The following is a 22,250-nucleotide window of genomic DNA, read 5'->3' on the forward strand; positions in this document are numbered from 1 at the left end:
AAGGTGTTATGTAACCATTGTTATGTAACCCAATGTAACCATGGGAAAACAACTAAAAATATATAAAGAAAAGAAAAGAAGAAGGGAATAAAATGGTACACTACCAAAAAAAAAAATCCCAAAATGGGCAGTAATGGAGGAGTTGAGGACCACACAATAGATAAGACATACAGAAAGCAGATAGCTAAGTGGCAAAAGTAAATTCTTTATATTTAAATCCCATTAAATATGAATAGATTAGACTCTCCTGTTAGAAGGCAGAGATTGGAAGATTGTATTAAAAACAACAGTAGAATCCATCATATACTGTCTACAAGAGACTCACTATAGATATAAGGGCATAAAAAATTGAAATTAGAAAGATGGAAAAGACATTCCATGCAAATAAACAGCCAGTGGGTCAGAGAAGAAATCACAAGAGAAGTTAGAAAATAGAGACAAATGAAAACAAAGATATAGCATTAAAAAACCTATGGGTGGAGTGTCGGCAGTACTCAGAAGGAACCTTGTACCTGTAAATATGTTAAAAAGAAGAAAGAGACAAATCACTAACTTAAATTCACACCTTGAGCAAGTAGAAATAGAAGAGAAAACTAAACCCAAACTTATTAGAAGGATGGAAATAATAAAGAATACAGTGGAGATAAGTGAAATAGAGAATAGAAACATAATATAGAGAATCAATGAAAATAAAAGTTGTTTCCTTAAAAAGATCAATAAATTTGGTAAACTGTTTAGCTAGACACAAAAATGAGAAGAGGCAAATAACTGAAATCAGAAATGAAAGGGGAGAGTTATTGTTGCTTTTATGGAAATAGAAAGGATTATAAGAAAACACTATGAGTAACTCTATTCCAACAAATTAGATAACATTTTATTTTTATTTTTGTTTAAGATTTATTTCTCTCCCCTCCCCTGCACCCTCACCCCGGTTGTCTGTACTCTGTGTCTATTTGCTGCGTCTTCTTTGTCCGTGTCTGTTGTTGTCAGCGGCATGGGAATCTGTGTTTCTTTTTGTTGCGTCATCTTGTTGTGTCAGCTCTCCGTGTGTGCGGCACCATTCCTGGGCAGGCTGTACTTTCTTTCGCCCTGGGCGGCTCTCCTTAGGGGGCACATTCCTTGCGCGTAGGGCTCCCCTACACAGGGGACACCCCTGCGTGGCACGGCATTCCTTGCGCACATCAGCACTGCACATGGGCCAGAGGCACACGGGTCAAGGAGGCCCGGGGTTTTAACCATGGACCTCCCATGTGGTAGTCAGATGCCCTGACCACTGGGCCAAGTCTGTTTCCCTAGATAACTTAAATGAAATGGATATATTCTTATAAACATGGAAATTGCCTAAACTGACTCAAGGAGAAATAGAAAATCTCAACAAGTAAAGAGTTTGACTTATGACAAGTAAAGAGATTAAATCAATAATCAAAAACCTCCCAGCAAAAGTCCAGGACAAGGTGGCTTTCTTTACAAGAAGATTTAACACCAGTACTTCTAAATGCTTCCAAAAAATAGAAGAGACAGGAACACTTCCTAATTTATTCTGTGATGCCAGCATTACCCAGATACCAAAACAAATAAAGACATCACAAGAAAATAAATTAGAGACCAATATCCCATATGAATATAGATGGAAAAATTCTCACAAAATACTAGCAAGCCAAATTCAGTGGTAATTTAAAAGGATTATACACCATGACTAAGTGAAATTTATCCTAGGAAGGCAAGTTTCGTATTTTACATACAAAAATCAGTGTAATACACTACATAAATAGAAGGAAGGATACAAAACATATAATTCATCTCAATTGATGCAGAAAAAGCATTTGGCAAACTCCAACACCCTTTCATGATAAAAACACTCAGAAAATAAGAATAGAAGGGAAGTTCCTCAACATGATAAAGATCGTATATGGAAAACCCACTGCTAGCCTCAAACCTATGGTAAAAGACTGAAAACTTTCCCCCTAAGATTGGGAACGACAAGGATAAGGATGTCCACTATCACCACTGTTATTCAACATTGTACTGGAAATTCTAGTGAGAGCAATAAGGCAAGGAAAAGAAATAAAATATATCCAAATTAGAAAGGAAGAAGTAAAGCTATTACTGTGTACAGGTAACATGATCCCATATAGAGAAAATCTCAAAGAATCCACAAGAAAGCTGCTAGAGCTTATGAAGACGTTCAGCAAAGTTCCAGGATACAAGATGAACAAGCAGAAGCCAGTTGGATTTCTTTACACAAGTAATAAACCATCTGAAAAGGAAATAAAAGAAATAATTCCATTTATAATAGCATTGAAAGGAATAAAATACCTATGAATAAATTTAACCAAGAAAGTAAAAGAGTTATACAGTGAAAACTAAAATATTGCTGAAACAAGAAGACCTAAATAAATGTAAAGCCATCCTGGATGTATTGGAAAACTTAATACTGTTGAAGTGGCAATATTACTCAAAGCAATGCACAGATTCAGTGCAATCCCCATCTAAATTCTAATGGCCTTTTTTGCAGAAATGGAAAAACCAATCCTCAAATTCATATGGGATTGCAAGGGACCCTAGATAGCTAAAACATTATTTGTTTACACTCTACCCTCTGAACCCTAAAAAGATATGTTCTTTCCATGTGCGAATACATTCATTCCATCACAATACCCCAGAAGCCTCAAATCATTTTGATAACAATATTAAGTACAAAGTCTCATCACAGCCGTGTTATGGGAGTGGTCTGTCCTGGGACACAATTGCCCTCCTATGGACCTATGAAACCTACAGAACAAGTTATCTGTTTCCAATATACAGTGGAGGAATGGGCATAGGATTAACATTCCCATCCCTACAGGGAGAAATTGGAAGGAAAATGGGTCACTGGTCCCAAACAATTCCAAGACCCTGCCATGTATACTGCATTAGATTTCAAGGTCTGAGAGTCATCTATGGAATGATGGTTTGTCTTCACGGCCGGATGCAGCCCAGCCTTCTGAGGGCTTGTGCAGCAGCCAAGCTCTGCCCAAACACTGAGGTGGAAGTTTCAACATCCTTAGGCACTGGGGTGACGGCTGGGCTCTCGGTTCCACCCTGCTCAAGCATGGGAGTCTCGGGCAGCCTCTCCGCAGGTCCCCAGGCATCTGAGGAACCTGGGGTGGTCACGCTCTTCCTGAACAATGGGGCAGAAGTCCCGCCCTTTCCCAGCTCCGGGGCTTGCTCTCACCCTTTCCAATACACCAGCGGGTTTGCTCTCCTGGCCTGAGACCATGTCTTCAGTCCAGACCTCAGCTTCCATGGTCTGCCTTTGAAGACATTTTCCCTTCACTCTGTCCCTTTTAGTCCAGGCTGGGTGGTTCCACTGGTACAGATCTCTTAAAAACCTTCAGTTTTGCACATAGTACACAGGGGTCCCAGCCACCAGACAAAGGACTTCCCATAGATCCTTCTGGATAAACTGCACCTCCAGACTTGACTTGCACTGAAATAGCTGACTGGTTCCTTGTTCAGTTAAGTGCTCACACAGAGCACTATTCTCTGGGACGCATTTTCCGGAAGCTCAAAATGTTCCAGATCATCAATTTCTGGTTTCTTGGGTGGTAGATGTAGCGCAGGTGGTTTAGCGCCTGTTTTCCAAGTATGAGGCCCCAGTACTTCCTGAAAACAAAAAGACAAAACCAACTCTCACTGGGGAATGGATATAGCTCAGTGGTTGAGTGCCTGTTCCTTGTGTACGAGGTTCTGGGTTCAATTCCTGGTATTTTCTAAAAAAAAAAAAAAAAGAATGAATATTGTACAACATGAAAAAAAAGTGCTGGTTTCTTTGCACCCAGGAGTTCCGTTCTCAGCACACCCTTTTCCTCTCACACTTTACTACCAGCTACCAGGAGGAGGCAGGCCACACTTTCTGTATTTAGCTTGAAACCTCCTCAGCTAAGTGTCCAGGCTCATCACTCTCGACTTCTGCTTTCCGTCTGACATCAGGATGCAGTTTTGCCAAATTTTCTGCCACTTTATTTTTATTTTTTTATTTTAAAAAAGATTTATTTATTTATTTATTTCTCTCCCCTCCCCCCCCACCCCAGTTATCTGTTTTCTGTGTCTATTTGCTTCATGTTCTTCTTTGTCTGCTTCCGTTGTCAGCGGCACGGGAATCTGTGTTTCTTTTTGTTGCATCATCTTGCTGTGTCAGCTCTCCGTGTGTGCAGCGCCATTCCTGGGCAGGCTGAACTCTCTTTCGCGCTGGGCAGCTCTCCCTATGGGGTGCACCCCCTGTGCATGGGGCTCCGCTACGCGGGGGACACCCCTGCATGGCAGGGCACTCACTGCGTGCGCATCAGCACTGCACGTGGGCCAGCTCCACATGGGTCAAGGAGGCCTGGGGTTTGAACCACGGACCTCCCATGTGGTAGACAGATGCCCTATCCACTGCGCCAAGTCCACTTCCCTTTTCTGCCACTTTAAAACAAGGGTCATCTTTCTTTCATTTTCATCCTTTCTGTCTAAGGTGTCATCAGAAGTAGCCTTAGCATCTGTGTTTCTATCAAGTCTGTGCTGAGAGCAATCCAGGCCTTTTCTACGAAGCACCTCACAGTTCTTCCAGGATCCACTCATTATCTAATTTTTTTTTTTTTTTTTTTAACATTTTTGGTATTTACAATAGCAGCACTCCCCTCCTGGTAACAAACTCTGTTCTGGTTTCCTAGGCTTCCAAAATGCAGATACCGTAAAATGGGTTGGCTTTTATTGGTGGAATTTATTAGCTTTCAAGCTTATAGTTCTGAGACCATAAAAATATCCAAATCAAGGCATCATCAAGATACCTTCTTCCTGAAGACCAGCTGCTAGTGACCCTGGTCGCCTCTGTCACATGGCAAGGCACATGGTGGTGTCTGCTGGTTGTTCTTCTCTTCTGGGTTTTGTTGCTTCCGCCTTCCTACTTGTGTGGCTTTCTCTCTCTGTCTGAATTTCATTCTCCCGTAAAGACTCCAGTAGGAGGACTAAGACTCACCCTGAATGAGGGGGTCCCACCTTAAGATCCTGTTTACAGTGGGGTCCACACCCAGAGGAATGGATCAGCTGAGATGGCAGTTCTCAGGGGTCCATCCAGCTTCAACCCATCACAATATTGAAGAAGAATGAAGTTGGAGGACTCACATTTAAATGACCACAGTCTGCAGTAATCTGAGCAATGTGGTCCTGATCTAAGAACAGATCTCGACGAGAGTCCAGAAATCAGCCCCTTGTCGGTGGCTGGTGGACCTTCAGTAATGGTGCCAGGTCCATTCGGTGGGGAGGACAGTTTCTTCAGCAAGTGGTGCTGGGACACTGGGGATCCTCTCATCACATACCAAAATGAACTTAGATCGTCAACCTAAGTGTGAGAGCCAGGACTAGAAGACTTACTGGAAATCTTCATGACCTCAGATTTAGCAGCAGAATCTTAGCTTTGATAATCCAAAGCACAAAATATAAACTAAATTGTACTTCATCAAAGTTAAAAACTGTTGTGCATCTAAGATCATTAAGAAAGTATAAAGGTAGCCTACAGAATGGGAGAAAATATTTGGAAATCATATATCTGGTGAGTTTTTAATATGCCCAAATTTTAAAAAATTCTTACAACTTAAAGGCAGATGCTCACTATCATTAGTCTTTAGAGAAATGCATATCAAACCTACGAGATTCTACTTTATGCCCACTAGGATGGCTATAATCAATAAAAAAGGAAAAGAAGCGTTGGTGAGGATGTGGAGAAATTAGAACCTTCATGCATTGCTGGTGGAAATGTGAAGTGGTGCTCCTGCTGTGGAAGAAAGTTTGGAGGTTCTTCAAAAAGTTAAATTTAGAATTACTCTATGGCCCCTGCAATTCCATGTCTCAGTATATACCCCAAAGAATTGAAAGCGGTGACTTGGACTGACCCCTTGTGCCAGTGTTCACAGCAGTGTAGAGGTGAAGCATTCCAGGTGTCCACGGACGGATGGCAGAGAGAATATCCAGACAGTGGACTAGTATCCAGCCGTGAGAAGGAATGGAGCGGTGCGCCATGCCCTCATGGTGTGAGCCTTGAAAGCAAGACACTAAGTGAACAAGCCGGCCTCAGGACAACTACTCAATGATTCTGCCCATGTTAGGTATCTACAATAGGAGCATACAGAGACAGACGAGCCTGGAGGTCACCAGGGGCTGTGGGGAGGTGGGAATGGGGGCAGAGTTTCTGTTTGGGGTGATGCTAATGTTTTGAAAATAGAGGGTCGAGATTGTGCAACATTGCAAATGTATTTGATGCCACTGAATTAGAAACTTAAAAATGGTTAAAGTGGCAAACTTTATGTAATGTGTATTTACCACAAAATGTTAAAAAGAGAAGCATGGCTCTTGCAGCATTAACGTGTTGTCACTATTTTGCTTGCCCCTCGTGTGGCCTTTGTGCTTGCAGGAGGCACTGCATGCACATGGTTTAGAGGTCAAAGCTCAAGTGCGTTCTGCTTGTTCCCTGGGCACCCCGCCTTCCCACAGTCAGCCGGTGCCCTTTCAGTTCCAGAACCTCTTAAGCTCTGTGTTCTCAGTGTCTACTTTCTCCTGCAGTCACATTTCTATGTGTGGTTTTTTTTTAAGATTTTATTTCTCTCCCCTTCCCCCCGTTGTCTGCTCTTGTGTCCCTTTGCTGTGTGTTCTTCTGTGTCCACTTGCATTTCTGTCATGTGGCACTGAGAAACTGTGTTGCTTTTTTTGTTGCATCATCTGCTGCGTCAGCTCTCCGTGTGTGCAGCGCCAATCCTGGCCAGGCTGCACTTTTTTCACACAGGGCAGCTTTCCTTGTGGGGCGTACTCCTTGTATGTGGGGCTCCCCTATGCAGGGGACACCCCTGCATGTCATGGCCCTCTTTGCGTGCATCAGCACTGTGCCTGGGCCAGCTCCACATGGGTCGGAAGAACCTGGGCATTGAACTCTGGACCCTCCACATGGTAGGCGGACACTCTATCAGTGGACGCTTCCCACATTTCTATGTATTTCACCCAAGTAACATTTATTCCTCCTCTTTGTCAAAAATTTTAACTTAAGAGTTAAAAAAAAAAAAGGATATCCTTGAGTGCTGGTATTTCTCCAGCCTGGACCTCATGGGCCTGTCCACAGGGGAGGCTGACCTCTGCCAGCCCCGTAAGTACAGAGTCACAGCTGGGGCCAGTGGGGCGGAGAGGGTGGAGCAGTGTGGTAAGCAGAGCCGGTCGCACATGGTCCAGGGCCTTGAGGCACGAGTGTGCCTGTGCAGGCTGTGTCGAGAGAGCAGCCACGGGCCTGGAGGGTGCGGGCAAGGTGCAGCCGTTTCTGGGCCTGGGTGCTTGGCCCACCTCCTGAGGGTGAGGGCCGCTGGGCAGCAGTGGTGGCCTGGGGTGACCCAGAGGCCAGATGCAATGTCTTGAGAAAATGGCTGGGGCCTCCCGTGTGGCAGGTGGCTGTGGCTCTGGCTGACACTGGCCGGGAGTTGGGCTTGTGGGCGGTGGCAGAGCTGGAGGGTGCAGGCAGGGTCGAGACCAGCAGGCGGCAAGTTGTCCAGGCTTCTGGGAGTCCACGGTGTCTAGCACGCTACCGCAGGGCGACCCTTCCCATGGAGGGTCCTTCCCACCCCATGTCAGGACACCAGGGCATCCAGGACACTTGGTGGGGGACCTGTGCTGATCCGAGTGGGACCCTCATGGGGTGACTCGCTCGTGTCCTCAGTGTCGTGTCAGGGTTGTGCACCTGAGTGCCTGTGGCAGTCTTGGAAGTACTTCTGTAACAGAATCCTGGTTTTCATCCATGCAGAGGCAGCGACCCTCTGCCAGGCGTCCCCCGTGGGACACTGAACAGGGGTCTGTGCCTTCAGAGCACTGGTGACCCCCAGCGGCGCAGTGTGACGTGTGCTTTCTGCTGTCTTCCGGGACGCAGGGCTACCTGTTCATCTCAGTGCTGGTGAACTCGAACTCAGAGCTGATCCGGCTCATCAACAATGCCATCAAGAACGACCTGGCCAGCCGCAACCCCACCTTCATGGGCCTGGCGCTGCACTGCATCGCCAACGTGGGCAGCCGCGAGATGGCTGAGGCCTTTGCTGGGGAGATCCCCAGAGTCCTTGTTGCCGGGTAGGTACCTTGCGCCTCTCTTAAAATAGGTTGGGCTCGCACGTTAAATTATTCAGGTACATGGCTGTTTAAAGGACGTAGGAAACGGACTAATTTCCCCCCTTGCATAGCGGGTGGTCTAGCGAAGGGTCAAGAAACCCACATAGACTGTAGATCCAGTCCAGGCGGTGCTCCTGGTGCCTGCTGAGTGGAGGGAGCAGGTCAGGAAAGAGGAAACCCCACCTCGCCACCCACGCCCTCCTGCGGAAGCCGAGGAGGAAGCACGCGGTGCCTTGTGATGTGGCACAGCTGTTAACCTCGGCTTTCCACAAAAGCATAACTCAGGAAAAGGTGAAGCACCAAAATTCCAAGAGTTCTGAAGAATTCCCCTGTCCACTGATTTTGAGAGGCACCAGTGGGTGGTGGGCCGTGGCTCTGAGGAGTTTCTGAGCAGTTGGAGGTGTCCGTGCCGCCCGGGAGCAGTGGCAGGCATGGCCAGGGGTCTGCTGCCAGGGTGCCTACTGCATCGGCTATCTCACCAGGCCCCCAGGTGCACCAGCAGAACTTGGAGGACAGGGTCTCGGGGCCCAGAATGACCTGCAAGCTGACTGTGCAGGCTCCATCAAACTCCCAGATCCTCAGGCCATAGAAATGGACAGAAGATAGGCTGAGACCTCACGGTGGGGCCTGGAGGGGAGGTGGTAGGTGTTGGCTTCATCGGCACAGGCGCCAGGTCAAGGAAGGGTCCAGGCTATGAAGCAGTGGCTCGGGGTGTTTTTGGTTGTCACAACTGGAGGTGCTGCTGGCACCTGCCAGGGGAGACCAGGCGTGCTGCTCCACTCCCTGCAGCCCAGGAGCCCTGCGTGTCTGTGGAGCTCTGGGGGGAAGCCTGGTCAGGATGGCTTCAAGAGTGGTGGCCATGTGAGCCCAGCAGCCAGGGTGGGTGCCGGGCCCCAGGGGGCAGCGGTCACGGGAAGTCAGTGGCGTGAAGCTCAGGAACAGGCTGCGGGGTGAAGTGTTGGTGATACCTGGTATGTGGGAGGCGCTGATGCTCAAGAAGAGAAGCGCCCCTCCTGATGCACAGTGTGGTGATCCTCAGGGTGCCAGAGGGGTGCAGGCAGGGCCCCCTCAGCCGCCGAAAATTGATTGTCCTACTTTTCCTGAGCGCGCTGTTCGGGGCTGCGTTCAGTGGAGGGGCAGGGCTCACGGGGCGGGTTGGTAGACCTCCTTCCTGCCTCAGCCCTCCTGGCTGCCGGCACCAAACAAGCCAGCAGCTCCGTGTAGGAAGGAGGCGTGGGCGGGCCCAGGAGGTGTGCCGGATGTTGGTGGGGCGCTGAGGGACCACAGCAATGGGCCAGAAGGGAGGACAGCCCCCTACCATGCCCCAGGGGGCCTGCAGCCAGAGCAGCCCTAACCCAGGCTAACTTCCTTGGAATAACCGCGGGGATGGGGGTCTCCTCGTGTTGGCTTGGTTCCACCCAGGAGTAAAAGCACCAACAGGAAACCTGCGGGTTCCTGCACCTTCCTCAGGCCTGGGACGACGGCCACTTGGCCGCGCGGCGGCTCTCAGGCGTTCAGAGCCCCCACCCTGGGACTTGGAGTCCAAAGGGCTGCTCTCTGTGGCCCACCAGTCCAGGAGCCACGGCCACACAGTGTGGTCTTCCTTTCTTTAAAAAAGGGTTTCCTTTTCCCCCAAAATTGGGATAAGAACACTAGAAGTTCCCCGGCGTGATCTTAATGGTGAGGTGACTGCAGGGCAAGAGTTTGCAGTCAGTGAAGCAGGGCCAGAGCTGCGCCTGCAGGCCTGGTGGCTGGAAGCAGGCAGAGGCCCCAGTCTGCTCCCTGGTCTGGTCCCCGGCCTGCGCTGCAGGTGTTTTCTCTGAAGACCCTCTGCTATTGCCCTGCTCCACCGCACGGGGAGCCCCTGCCCCTTTCTGGAGCCACGGAATAGGCTGGGGTGCTGTCTGAGCCTTCCACTTTTGAGAGGAGGGCAGTTAGAGGTGGGAGGGAGCTAGGTGGGGCACATGGACAGCGCAGAGGCAAGTGAGAGGGAGGGAGGAGGCAGCACGGCAAGCGCCGGTCAACGTGTTTCCTCCCTGCGTGTGTTCAAAAGACGATGGCCCGCCACCTTCATGGCCAAAGTTGTGGGCAGTGCTCGGGAAAGTGTCAGGCTTGGGCTTTCCGGAGTGGAGAGGGTTGACCGCAGACCTCTGCCCGCGGGGTTCTCCTGCCGGTCATGCTCAACGTGGACGCTGTGTCAGTTGCGCTCTTGGGCAGGCGGCTGTTAGTCCCCACTGGGACATGGTCCACGCGTGAACCGGGTCTGCCCAGTGCTGAGCAGGGCGCGGAGGCCCTTAGCAGGTGGAGGCGCACACCCAGGGAGAAGGTGGCCTCGCGCAGAGAGGCCCCTCCCGCCTGGCAGTGCTGGGCCCTGCGTGCAGCTGTGGGCCAGGTGCACTTTGGGGGCTTCCCTGCTGGGGGCCGCGTGCGGTGCCGGGAGCCCTTGGTGACCAGTGATGCCGTCTCCAGGGACACCATGGACAGCGTGAAGCAGAGCGCCGCCCTGTGCCTGCTGCGCCTGTACAGGACGTCCCCCGACCTTGTCCCGATGGCCGACTGGACGTCCCGCGTGGTGCATCTCCTCAACGACCAGCATTTGGTAAGCGGTCGGGGTCAGAGGCCGCTCGTCCCACCTGCCCTGGACCCTTTGTGCTCGCACCGGAGGGGTCCGAGTGAAGCCTGCACTGGCATTCAGTGCGGTTCCACCCCTCCTCCCTGGCGCTTCCCGGCACTGGCTGAGGAACTTGCGCAGGCCTCCAGGGTGGAGGCGCTGCCTGCCTTGGTGCCCCTAGAAACGCGCCCCCACGTGTGTCTTTCGGCCGGGGCGTCTGGGCCCTGGCCTGCCACCTGGCAGCATTGTGACCACACCACACAGCAGACGGGGCTTTTGACGCGGCCATGCCCCGTGCCACTGCTCCAGTGACACCAGGGTGGGGCGTGACCCCACCCCCAGCTGCAGGGCTGACGTGTCTGGCTGTGAGGCGAGAGGTCGCTGCCTGGCAGCTGCGTCTGCAGAGTGCCCCGCACAGTGGCTGTCGGATGCCTTTGTCCAGACCCGCCTGTGGGAAGGGTCTGCCCTGAGCTGGCTCAGGAGCCCGGGGTGACCTGCTGTGGGGCTTCTCACATGCCAGTTGTGACAGCGAGGCCTCCTAAGGTGTCATTTTCTGTGCTTTGTCCCAAATGACAGACTTAGCAGCTGAAAGCAACACACTTCGAGTCTCAGAGCTCCTGTGGCTAGGGGTTGGGTCCCTGCCTGGGGTTTCCCCAGGCTGCAGCCCGTGCCGGCCAGGCTGGGTCTTCATCAGAGCCTGGCTGGGGGAGCCTGTGCCTCAGCTCTCTGCTGGTGGAACTGGCTGCCTTGTGTCCCCAAAGCCTGCAGTGGAGTGGCGTCCGTCCACACCGCTGGCGTGGCATGGCATCACTGTGTGTGCGGCATCTGTCATCTTTGCCTTGCCCTTTGGGTTAAAAGCAGGCTACAGGTCCTATCCGCACGCCAGGGGAGGGGGGCTGTACAGAAAAGGGGACAGCGGTGAAGGTGGGTGGGATGCAGGGGACGGGGCACAGATTGGGGGCCTCATCATGCAGGAGCAGAACAGCCTCTTCCTATCTTAAGTTCTGTCGTGTGAATGAGGAAATCAAAATTCAGCATAGACAGGGGGACAGCCACTTAGCACATGCTCTTCCCAGAGGAGGAATCTATTTTAAAAACAAATTGAAGTGTGGACCCAGCACAGAGCGAGCTGGTGGTGACGCCAAGACACTGTGCTCCTGCACTGCCATTTCCTAGGCCCCGAGCAAGGACCTGAGGGGGGCTGGAGGGGTCAGCCCTAAAATGAGGCCTTGCAGATGCCGTCCAACTTTATAGATGAGGAGCCCGAGGCTCAGGAAGGCTGAGGGCCTCATGGAAGACAAAGGCAGGAGCTTCCTGAGGGTGAGAGGGGAGGCTGCGGGAGGTGGGTGCAGTGCCCCCCATCAGCCAAGAACAGCGCAGGGTGCTTGGCTGGCGGGTGCCATGACCCCAGCTCTCGGCTGAGCGCTTGTGCTGTAGGAGCATGACCTGATGGCCCCAGGGGTACCGTGAGCACATGTTCTTGGTCGAGGCCGCAGAGCCTGCTTGCATGGGGGCCTGTCACGGCCGGAGCACGGGAAGGCCTCGGCCGGCCTCGGCACGCGGGCACCATCACCTTGGACTGGCACCTTCCGCACGGCTTTGGCCTCCATGCCGTCCGTTGTCCATCTTCACCAGCTGAGAAGCTCCGAGGCTCGGCTTTCTCTGGTCTCAGACAGGGTTCGTGCCCAAGCCTAGAGCGGGCCTTGTTGGAGGTAGTCTTTGCCACAGCCCTGGATTCAGGTGAGGGCAAGCGGGCTGGGCAGCCTGGTCCAGTCTGACTGCTGTTACAAGGGAGGGGGGGCTCGGGGCACAGGCGGGTAGGCCATGTGAGGACAGGGCAGGCACTGGAGGCTGTGGCTCTAGAAGCTGGGGGAGGAGGAGGGAGTCCCCAGCGCCCTCAGGCGCAGTGACGCTGCCGCTCCCGAGCTCAGAAGTCCCTGGGCAGGGAGCCTGTCGCGCACGCAGGTAGTGGGACGCCATGTGCCCTGACCGGAACGACCACGGGGGAGACCCGCAGTGTGTGCGTGTGAGTGTGTGCGTTGTTGCGGGGTGGGGTGGGGGCGGCTGGCGCTGTGTCAGGACCTGCCGCCATGTTGGGTTTCAGCCGTGTGCTCTGAAGGCCGCTGCAGGCCCAGGTGTGGTGTCAGCACCTGCGTGTGGGCAAAGCCCAGCCCGTGTGAAGCCGTGAGCAGGTGGGGACAGGTGGGCAGGGCAGGAGTCAGAGTGGAGGCCCCGTGGGAGGTGGCCGCTGCGGCCTGGGCTGTGCCCCCGGCCCCTGTGCCCCCTACCGAGGAGGGAGCCTGGCTGAGGTTTCCACAGCAAGCGGGAGCCGGTCAAGCAGCGAGTGCCTCCATACCTGGACGGGGTGCCTCGGCACGTTCCTCGTGCGCCATGCCTGGCTGCTCACATTTGGGAGCCGATGGTGGACAGAGGCCTGCCCTGAGGGGTTGGCACAGCGTCAATACCGAAGTCAGACGGCCCGAGAAGTGGAGGCTAAGCCCGATGAAAATTCCCATCTTCTAGTGCAGCGTTCACGTTTTCACAGCGTCCTCTGAAGACCCTCTGCTTGGCCGGTTGCTCTCCTTCAGGGACCCAAAGGGGCAGAGACCCTGCTGGGCCCTGCATCCCGCGTGGAGGTGGAAGGGTTAAACGCACGGTTGGAATGGAAGGCCCCTAGTTCCTCTCCTACTCCTTTTTTAGAGTTTCCTGTTTGCAAGGGAGTTACCGGCAAATGACCCCCGAGGCAGAACTCCTTCTGTGCCTGGGTCAGCATGCTTGTGCCAGGGGTCCTAAATCCCGGGGCCCCTCACCCTGCCCTGTGGTCTGGAGATCACCACAGCATGGCTGGCCACTCTTCCAAAAGGGAAGAGTGATCGTTTTTAGTTGCTGTTTCTGCAAACTCAGTGTTGAACTCTAAAGATCCCGAGGGGTCTAAAGACAGGCTCTCTCCGTAATCTCCCTGGACCAGTTGAAAATGGGGTGGGGGCACGTGCCAGTGACCACTGACAGAGAGGACAACGGGGACAGTGGGGCCAGGGCTGGGGAGCTATAGCCGTACCCCCTGCGCCTCCCTGGCGGGAGCTGGCCAAGCACCACCGGGTTCCCCGATTTTCAGAGAGAAGCTGGGAAAACAGAACAACCTCTAAGTGCTGCCTCCATTTTTACAACACCTGGGCTGTCAGGAGGCACCTGGGGCTGGGAGGGCTCCAGCGGCGGGTGCTGCCCTGAGCGCTCTGGGCCTCGTGTGCTGCTCTTCCAGGGCGTGGCGACTGCGGCGGCGAGCCTCATCACCACGCTGGCGCAGAAGAGCCCGGAGGAATTCAAGACCTCGGTGTCTTTGGCCGTCTCCAGACTGAGCAGGGTGAGCTGGCGTGGGTCTCCGTCGAGCTGCTAGATGACATTCTAGAACATCTGTGAAGCCAAGGAGAGCGTCCCTCTAAACCTCGGGGGTGCAGGTCCCGTCGGTGCTTGCCGTTCAGCGGCTCTGTCCCTGCTGCCTCGCCAGGAGGCCTGTGTGCCCCACTCGCCGCCTTCCTTGCCCTCCAGGGGAATGTGCCCCACTTGGAGGAACTTTCCCCCCTCCAATTGGGTCTTTTTATTTTTTTCCCCTTCACTAGAGAAGTTGTGGGTTTACAGAACAATCTGCATTACAGTGTAGGACTCCCATCCGCCCTCTACCGCCACCCCCTTGGGGCATGTCACCACTGGCCAGAGCGTAAACTACAGTCCATGGCTTAACTTGGGGTTCACTGTAGTGTCGGAAACACAGTCCCTACTTAGATGCACTCTTGGGACGAATTCTTCGCTGACTTTGTCTTAATATTTGTCTCAGATATGTGCTTTTAAAGCTTTCGACCCCTCCAAGCCTTGTTTTGGCTGCGTGATGCCTGTTCTAAAGGCAGCCTGCCCTGGCTTTGACTCTACATCCATGGAGGGCTGTGACCCCGTTCTGCTGCCCAGGGGACCTGTGGCCCCTCCAGCCTGGACGCCATGAGCTGGGGCAGGAGCTGGGGCCACGTGCTGGCCTCTTGCACATCTGGCTGGGATCGGGGTCCCCTCCTGGCATGTTCACTTAGGCCATAGGCATGTCCCATGTGGTAGAGAAGAGCCGCCCTGGCCGCGGGCAGGAATGAGGGGTGATGCAGGCTGTAGGGTGGTGGGAAGCGCAACGGCTGGAGGTGGACGAGTCAGCGCACTCAGGGCGATCGGCCAGAGGCTGTGCTAAGAGGTGCGGGCGTGCCCTGCTTTCCACAGGCTGGCGGTGTGGCCCGCTTTCGGGTGGAGGACATGCGGGCCTGAGGGTGCTGGCTTCTTGAGTGTGCTTTCCTGATGGGGGCTGAAGCCCCCCTCTTGCATCTCTCACCTTCTGGCCAGAAAGAAAAGACTACTTGGAAATGCTAGGGCACTCTCGCTGAGAGGACTGCTGGGCAGCTGAGAGCCAGCGGCTGGACCCGACTGCTGACCAGCAGGGTGGCGAGAACCTGTGCCACGGTGCACAGCCCAGACAGCCCAAGAGCCCACTGCAGCTGGGCCTGCGCTGCCTGCCATCCTAGCTCACCACGTAGAGGAGCCGCCAGCCTTGGCACCGAAACCCCTCCCTGAGCCCGGCGTGGCCTGCGGGGCAGGCTCCTCTTGGCACTCACCTTGCGCTGCCTTTCAGATTGTGACGTCCGCATCCACCGACCTGCAGGACTACACCTACTACTTCGTCCCGGCCCCCTGGCTGTCTGTCAAGCTCCTGCGGCTGCTGCAGTGCTACCCGCCCCCAGGTACCACGCGCCCTGCCCGCGGGCCCACCCCCAGGTACCACCTATCCCGCCCTGTGGTCCCACCCCCAGCTACTGCCCCCAGGTGCCACCCACCGCACACCACGGGCTCGCCCCCAGGTGCCACCCTCCCTGCTTTGTGAACTTTGCCCCCAGGTGCCACCCGCCCCCAGGTGCCACCGCCTTGTGGGCCCTCGATGCACAACTGGGCTGTGGGTCTGTGTCACAGACCCACACCCCAGAGGGGCTGTTAGAGAAGGTTTGGGAAATCCTGTCTTTCATATAGTTTTAGGACTTGTGCAGGCTTGCTCTTTTTCTTTTAATCTTTTAAAGTAAAACTTGAAACCATTAGAAACATTGTGTCCTGAGTGGGTAGCAGGCTGTCTACCCTTGCTGTTGGCTGGCTGGTGTCTGGAGCTCCAGCAGGCCCGAGTGAAGTCAGGCTCGTCCCTGTCCTTGCGGCTGCTTTCTGGATTCCTTCTCAGCTGCTCCGAATGCCCCAGTGTGCACAGTCCCTGCTCTTCTTGGGTGGGCCTTCAGGCATCCTGACCTCAGGCAGCGCCGGGTCGCTTGTTTTCCTGGTGCACGTGCTTACTAGTTTCTGACTCTTTGGTGTTTTTGTTGATTTCTTATTCTTTTTTTTGGTCTATTATTTCTTTCTCATTCAGATGGAACCTTTTTCTTTTTTTTCTACTACTGTTCTCAACATTTATTTTCCTGTTCAGACAAGTCTTTTGCCTTTTATCCCTCAGACTTTTTTTTTAGAGGAGTTGCAGATTTACAGAAAAATCATTCCTCACCTACTTTCCACCTCCTGCCTGTTGCCAGCCCCTTGTGCTAGTGTGGCGTGTTCCCGCAGCTGCCGCCACGTGCGTGGCATGTCTCTGAGGCTCGGCTTCTGGACTTGCATGGTGTCTGTTGCCCACTTCAGTGCAGGGGTAGTGCTGGCTGTTTCCTCACACACTCCTCGTGTGTGGACGTGGGGACCCGGGGCTCTAGGTGCCCTGTGCTATGTGGGTGCCGCGGGGCGGCCTAGGACCGGGCCCCTCCTGACGACTTCCTGTCCTGCCCAGAAGACCCTGCAGTGCGGGGCCGCCTGACAGAGTGCCTGGAGATGGTGCTGAACAAAGCCCAGGAGCCGCCAAAGTCGAAGAAGGTCCAGCACTCCAACGCCAAGAATGCGGTGCTCTTCGAGGCGATCAGCTTGATCATCCACCATGACAGGTGAGCCAGAGGTGCAGGGCCCTCTTCCTTGACCTGTGCGGCCCCCGAGGAGCTGGGAAAGACGGTCCTAGGCCTATGCGTTTGTCCTAGGAGGTCATTTACCATGTGTCCGTTCTGCAGTGCTCTTAACGCCCCTCTTCTTCCTTCCCATGTGGGCCTGGGGCGCTCGCGTTCTCCTTTCCTCTCCAGCCCTGTGCATGCTTCCTCTGTCCAGAGCTCCGGCAGCCTTTGCTGTGGCTGCAGGCTCGTCTGGCTCCAGACGCCCTCTCCCTCTGCCCTGAGCAGTCATGTGCCCAGCCAGCTTCTCACGATGTGCTGAGAGAAAAAGGGAGGTGTGCAAGCGCGCACTTAGGAGTGCTCGCAGCCATGTGTGTGTGCTCGTGGGTTTGTGCGTGCGTGTGCACTCATGGCGTGTGCTCGCAGGCATGCACACGCGTGGGCCTGTGGTGCGTGTGCAGGCATTCTTGTGGGCATGTGTGTGCACATGCAGGCGTGTGTGGGTGCGTGCACACGTTCTCCATCAGCTCTTGGGGGCGCAGAGCCGCATTGTGCATCTGCCCAGGGTCAGTATGGAGATGGCAGCCGTGACTGTGTCCGTGGGCCCAACACCCTTGGGAGATGTAGTGCAGATTCCAGGACAGCCAGGGGCTCGTCTTCCTGCGCTTGTGCAGTGCTCGCTGTCTGTTCCTCTGTCCTGCTTGAGGCTGTGTGTCTGGCGCAGGTGGTGGTGGTTCAGAATTCCCATGAGCGCACGAGTGCTGACGGCAGGTGGGCAGGTGAGGACCCTCTAGCAGGGCTGCCTGGGCCAGCGCCGGGGGCAGCTCAGCCCAGGGCTGAGCCGGCCGCTCCCGCCACCGTGCTGTTGACAAACGCACTTGCCTGTGGTGAGGGCCCGTGTCGCGGAGACACTCCAGCAGCCGGGAGCTGTTAAATGCAGTTCCAGTATCAGAGGGATCTTCAGAGAAACAGCGTCCTGAAGACAGTACACGTTCAGGCTAAGTTTGGGGTTGGCGGTTAAAAGGCTGCAGCCTTCGTCTACGTCCTAAGAGGACGGCTCTGAGCCTGGCTGTGTGGGAGTTTCTCACAGTGCCCACTTTGAGAGCCTCCTGCTGCCAGCCTGTCTCATGGTCTCTGGACTGGCTGGCCACCCTGGCCTGCGCTGCTTCTGGTCAGGACTTGACGGACAATGGAGGGCTTTACATCCCTGAGCCCGGGGACCAGGAGGAGCAGCTGTCTGATGGCGGCGGTGCGTTGGAGGCCCAGCCCTGGGGCTGGAGGGGCCTACAGAGCAGGTGGCGGGAGGCGGGAGGTGGCAGCCTCCGGATGAGCGCTAGTGTTGAAATGCAGTTAGTGTGCAGCACGCGAGCAGGTAGGCAGGCCCGTCCAAGTTCAGGGCTGTTGCCTCTGCGGTTTTCCTCTCCGTAGCAGGGTGGTATTAACGTGGTGTGGCGTGTGCTGAGGGCACTCCCAGCACCTCACTCCCTTTCCCCTGCAGTGAGCCAAACCTGCTGGTGCGCGCCTGCAACCAGCTGGGCCAGTTCCTGCAGCACCGCGAGACCAACCTGCGCTACCTGGCCCTGGAGAGCATGTGTGCGCTGGCCAGCTCCGAGTTCTCCCACGAGGCCGTCAAGACACACATCGAGACCGTCATCAATGCCCTCAAGGTGAGCGAGAGCCTGGGCTCAGCCCTGGAGCTGCGTGGCGTCTCCCTACTTGTTGCTGTGGAGATGGCGACAGCTTCCCTGAGGCGCATGTGTTTGCTGCTGGTCTCCAGCTCTGTCACTCGTCGCAGTGCCCCACAGTGGGTGCGAGCACCTTTGTCCTGTCCGGCACAGGGCCTGCAGAGAGCGCCTGCACCTGTTCCTAGCCGCGCAGCTGTGCCGTGCTCCCAGACAGGCCGTAGCTTTCCTTGTTGCCCCAGCCATGTTCCCCCCCCCCTGGAGTTTTGTTCTCGTTGCCTGTAAAATGGTTATCATGATGTACGGCTTCTGTCACGTCGCAAAGTCCAAGTAAAACATGAGTAAGTGGAAACAGTTCTGTTTGGCATGAAGGTATAGTGTTTGTCCTTGTCTCCAAGGACACTCACCCTTTGCAAGACAACTCATCTTCCTTGGGAGTTACCTTCCTGAGTCGGGGGCACCTGGCCCCTGCCCACCCTTGGCACAGATGGGGCTCTGGTCGTGGCCACGCAGGGTGGCGAGCACGGCGGGGGCCGAGTGTGGGCCTCAGCACTGCTGGGCACGGGCCTTCCCGTTCCTTGTCTGCATGGAGCTGAGCGAGCAAGGCTGTGTGAGGCGCCTGCAACCTGGCTCCTGGTGTTTCGGGTTGTTTGAGTCATTTTCTCTGGTCAGAAAGATGTGTCGTTTTCCTGGGAGAGGATGGTGTCCGTCACCAGGGCAGTGGGCCTGTCCCTCCCAGAGGGGGTGCCCTCACGGGACGGGGCTGGTGCCCGCGGGCTCTGGCACACGCACAGCTTCTGGGACCTGTTTTGGGGCAGGTCTGGGGTGGGGCCTGAGAACTGGCATCTCCGGCAAGTCCCCAGGCGACGCGGAAGCCGCCGGTCTGTGACCACACAGTGGAGGGGCCCCAGCGACCCCGCCCACTCGGACCTGGCTGGGCTTGTTCTGCAGAGGAGCTGGCCAGGCGGAGTGGGGTCCTGCAGGCCAGGCCTGCGAGGTCCGAGTGCGGGTGGCGAGAGGTGGGGGGCACCACGCGGTCGGAGCCTGCAGGGTTCCTGACCTGGATGGTGAGTGTGGGGGCTCAGAGGTCAAGCCTTGGGCTAGGGAGGGATGACCACATACTTGAGACAGTATCTGTGGACAGCTGAGGAAAGCCCCTGTGCCCTGCGCACAGGGGGGTGATGCGTGTCCACAGAACTGCAGCTTCCTGCGCACCTTTACCTGGCGCTTCTCCCTCCCCCAGACAGAGCGGGACGTGAGCGTGCGGCAGCGGGCAGTGGACCTGCTCTACGCCATGTGTGACCGGAGCAACGCGCAGCAGATCGTGGCCGAGATGCTGAGCTACCTGGGGACGGCTGACTACTCCATCCGCGAGGAGATCGTGAGTCCCACCGCGGCTGGGTCTGGAGGTGGGGGTGCACTCCTTGGCCTGTGATTCTGGTCAGCAGGCTTTATCGAGCGTCCGCTGGATGCTAGACTCAGATCTTGTCTTTACTGAGGAGAAAGTCACAGCCCCACAGTAACCATTTAAAGCATACACTCAGGCATCTGATTTAGCCCCCACATTAGTTTCAGAACTTCTCCATCACCCCAGGACACCCCTCCCAGAAAGGGGGGGCTCTTGGTCCCCCATCGGCCCCTGGCAGCTGCCTGTCGGCTTCCTGTCACGATGGAGCTCTTAAACAGGAGTCACGCTGTGTGGCCTCCTGTGCTCTCTCTCACGCTGCTTCTCCGTGCCGTGCCATGTGCCAGCCCTCCATTCCTCCTTATTCCTGGACGGCGTCCCCTGGGATGGACAGGCTGCGTTTGTCATGCCTTCGTCTTTGTCCGCTCACGGCTCTGGGGTGCTTCCACCTTTGGCTCCTGAGGATGATGCTGGCGAACGGTGCTGGCAGGAGTCAAGCCCTTGCTGCAGCTTGTCTGGGCACACGCCTGGAGTGGGACTGCGGTCCCGGCTGGCGCTGTGTTGGACCCTCAAGGGCCGCCGAGCTGATCTACCACGCAGGCGTGCTGTTCACACCTATCGATACATGGCTGCTCCTGCTCTCCATGTCCTCGCCAACGCTGGCCTTGGTTTTGTTTTACTTTTTACGGCCGCCCAATCCAGTGGTGTGAGGTGCGCATTGACGGAACAGCCGGCTGCTGAGCGCCGCCTCATGGGCTTGTTGGCCGTGTGCGCCCCATGCAGAAATGATGCCCGGGTGTCCTGGGCTGATTGGGCTGCTTCTCATTCTTGAGTCGTGAGAGTTCTTACATATGTGGGAGACTAGGCCTAAATGGATGTAGGAGTCATAGGTATTTTCTCCTCTTCTGTAGCTTACCAACTTCTTTATCCTTGTAACGTCCTGTGGTGCACAAAGGTTTTGATTTTGACGAAGCACAGTCAACGTGGTTTTTCTTATACTGCTTGTGCTTTTGGTGTCAAATCTAAGAAATCCTTGTTAAATCTAAGATGGAGATTTGCCCTTATGTTTCCTTGTGAGAGTATTACAATATTAGCTTTTCCATCTAGGTTGTTGATCGACTTCGAATCAGTCTTTGTGTGTCGTGAGAAGTAAGGGTCCTTTCTCGTTCTTTTGTGCATATCTCCAGTTTTCCAGCACCTTCTGTTGAGGAGACGCTTCCCGTTGGCAGCCTTGTTGGAAATCAACAGGCCATCGAAGTGAGGGTTGACTTCTGAACTCTTAGTTCTCTTCCATTGGCTGGTATGCCTGTCCTTGTGCCAGTACCACACTGTTTTAATTACTGGAGCTTTGAAGTATTTTTTTTTTTTTCTGGGTTGAAATCCTTTTTTAATTTTCTATGCTCCTTTAAAAATTTTTCTTTGCTCCTTTTGTCACACTCCCCGTCCTCTCCTGGGAAAAACACAACTAAAAAACAAAACAAAACAAAACAAAAAAACTGCAGGCAAGGAGCTTATTGCCCATCAGAATTAAGAAGAGAAATGGGAAATAAAGGCCAGAAAGAAGGTAGAATTCAGCAGTGAATCCACCAGTCCCAGACTGTCCTTCTGTGGGAACTATTTGATGACTGGTTATAGGTCTATTGGGATCATCTACTTCTCTTGAGTCAGTTTAGGCAGTTTCTGTGTTTATAGGGACTTTGTGTTTCATCTAGGTTGGCGTTCAGTTGTTCGTCCTTTTTATTATTTTATTATTATAATCCTTTTTATTTCTGAAAGACTGGTAGTAATGCCCCACTTCCATTTCTGGTTTTAGTTATTTGTGTCTTCTCTCTCTTTTTCTTTCCCAGTCAAACTAAAGGTTTGTTAACCTTTTTTTTCCCTGGTCATTGCAGAGAGCCAGGTTTTGGTTTCGTGTGTTCTCTCTGAGACTTTTGCATGTGTTTATATCAGCATTCCTCAAGAAGTCTGCTCCCCGGCAGGCTCCTGTGCGCCTCTGTCCTGCCTGTGCACAGTGCAGTTTTCCTTGAGCAGCTCGTGGTCTGAACGCAGCACCGCCAGTGCCATTACAGCCTTGCCTGCCTCGGGGCTCTTGGCGGGACTGCCTTCGTAGCCCTGGGATGCCTGCCTGCAGGCTTGGCTTGTCACGTTCTCCACTAGCTCTAGGATGTCTTTAGGAGTTTACTGTGTGTTGTCTCAATTTCTGTGACTATTACACGATTCCAAGTTGTCTGGGCTCAGCAGGTACACCCTCCGTAAGTGCCTAAGTCCTTCTTACCGAACGTCAAGGTCCTCGGGGCCAGGGGCTCTTCGTGGCCACATACCCCAGAGAGGAGGACCTGGGCTCTGTGCAGCACAGTTGGATCCAGCGCGGGGTCTTACGGACTGGTGGGATTCTGTGGGGATGGGGAACA

At 54.3% G+C, this 22,250-nt stretch overlaps 1 protein-coding gene across 4 annotated transcripts in view; it reads left to right on the forward strand.

Moving 5' to 3' along the window:
* AP2A2 (adaptor related protein complex 2 subunit alpha 2) overlaps positions 1 to 22,250 on the forward strand; it is a 113,156-nt gene that overhangs the window by 68,343 nt on the left and 22,563 nt on the right. For 2 of the 4 annotated variants that reach the window (XM_058304891.2, XM_071217886.1), the window contains 7 exons: positions 7,922 to 8,115; positions 10,624 to 10,753; positions 14,025 to 14,126; positions 15,426 to 15,534; positions 16,605 to 16,755; positions 18,251 to 18,419; positions 19,678 to 19,815. In XM_058304891.2, coding sequence (XP_058160874.1) covers positions 7,922 to 8,115; positions 10,624 to 10,753; positions 14,025 to 14,126; positions 15,426 to 15,534; positions 16,605 to 16,755; positions 18,251 to 18,419; positions 19,678 to 19,815 — 993 coding nt within the window. The remainder of the gene's footprint in view (positions 1 to 7,921; positions 8,116 to 10,623; positions 10,754 to 14,024; positions 14,127 to 15,425; positions 15,535 to 16,604; positions 16,756 to 18,250; positions 18,420 to 19,677; positions 19,816 to 22,250) is intronic. The other 2 variants (XM_058304892.1, XM_071217887.1) reach the window with 1 other exon arrangement.

The sequence above is a fragment of the Dasypus novemcinctus genome, chromosome 10 (assembly GCF_030445035.2).
Source record: "Dasypus novemcinctus isolate mDasNov1 chromosome 10, mDasNov1.1.hap2, whole genome shotgun sequence".
NCBI classification, from domain to species: Eukaryota; Metazoa; Chordata; class Mammalia; order Cingulata; family Dasypodidae; genus Dasypus; species Dasypus novemcinctus.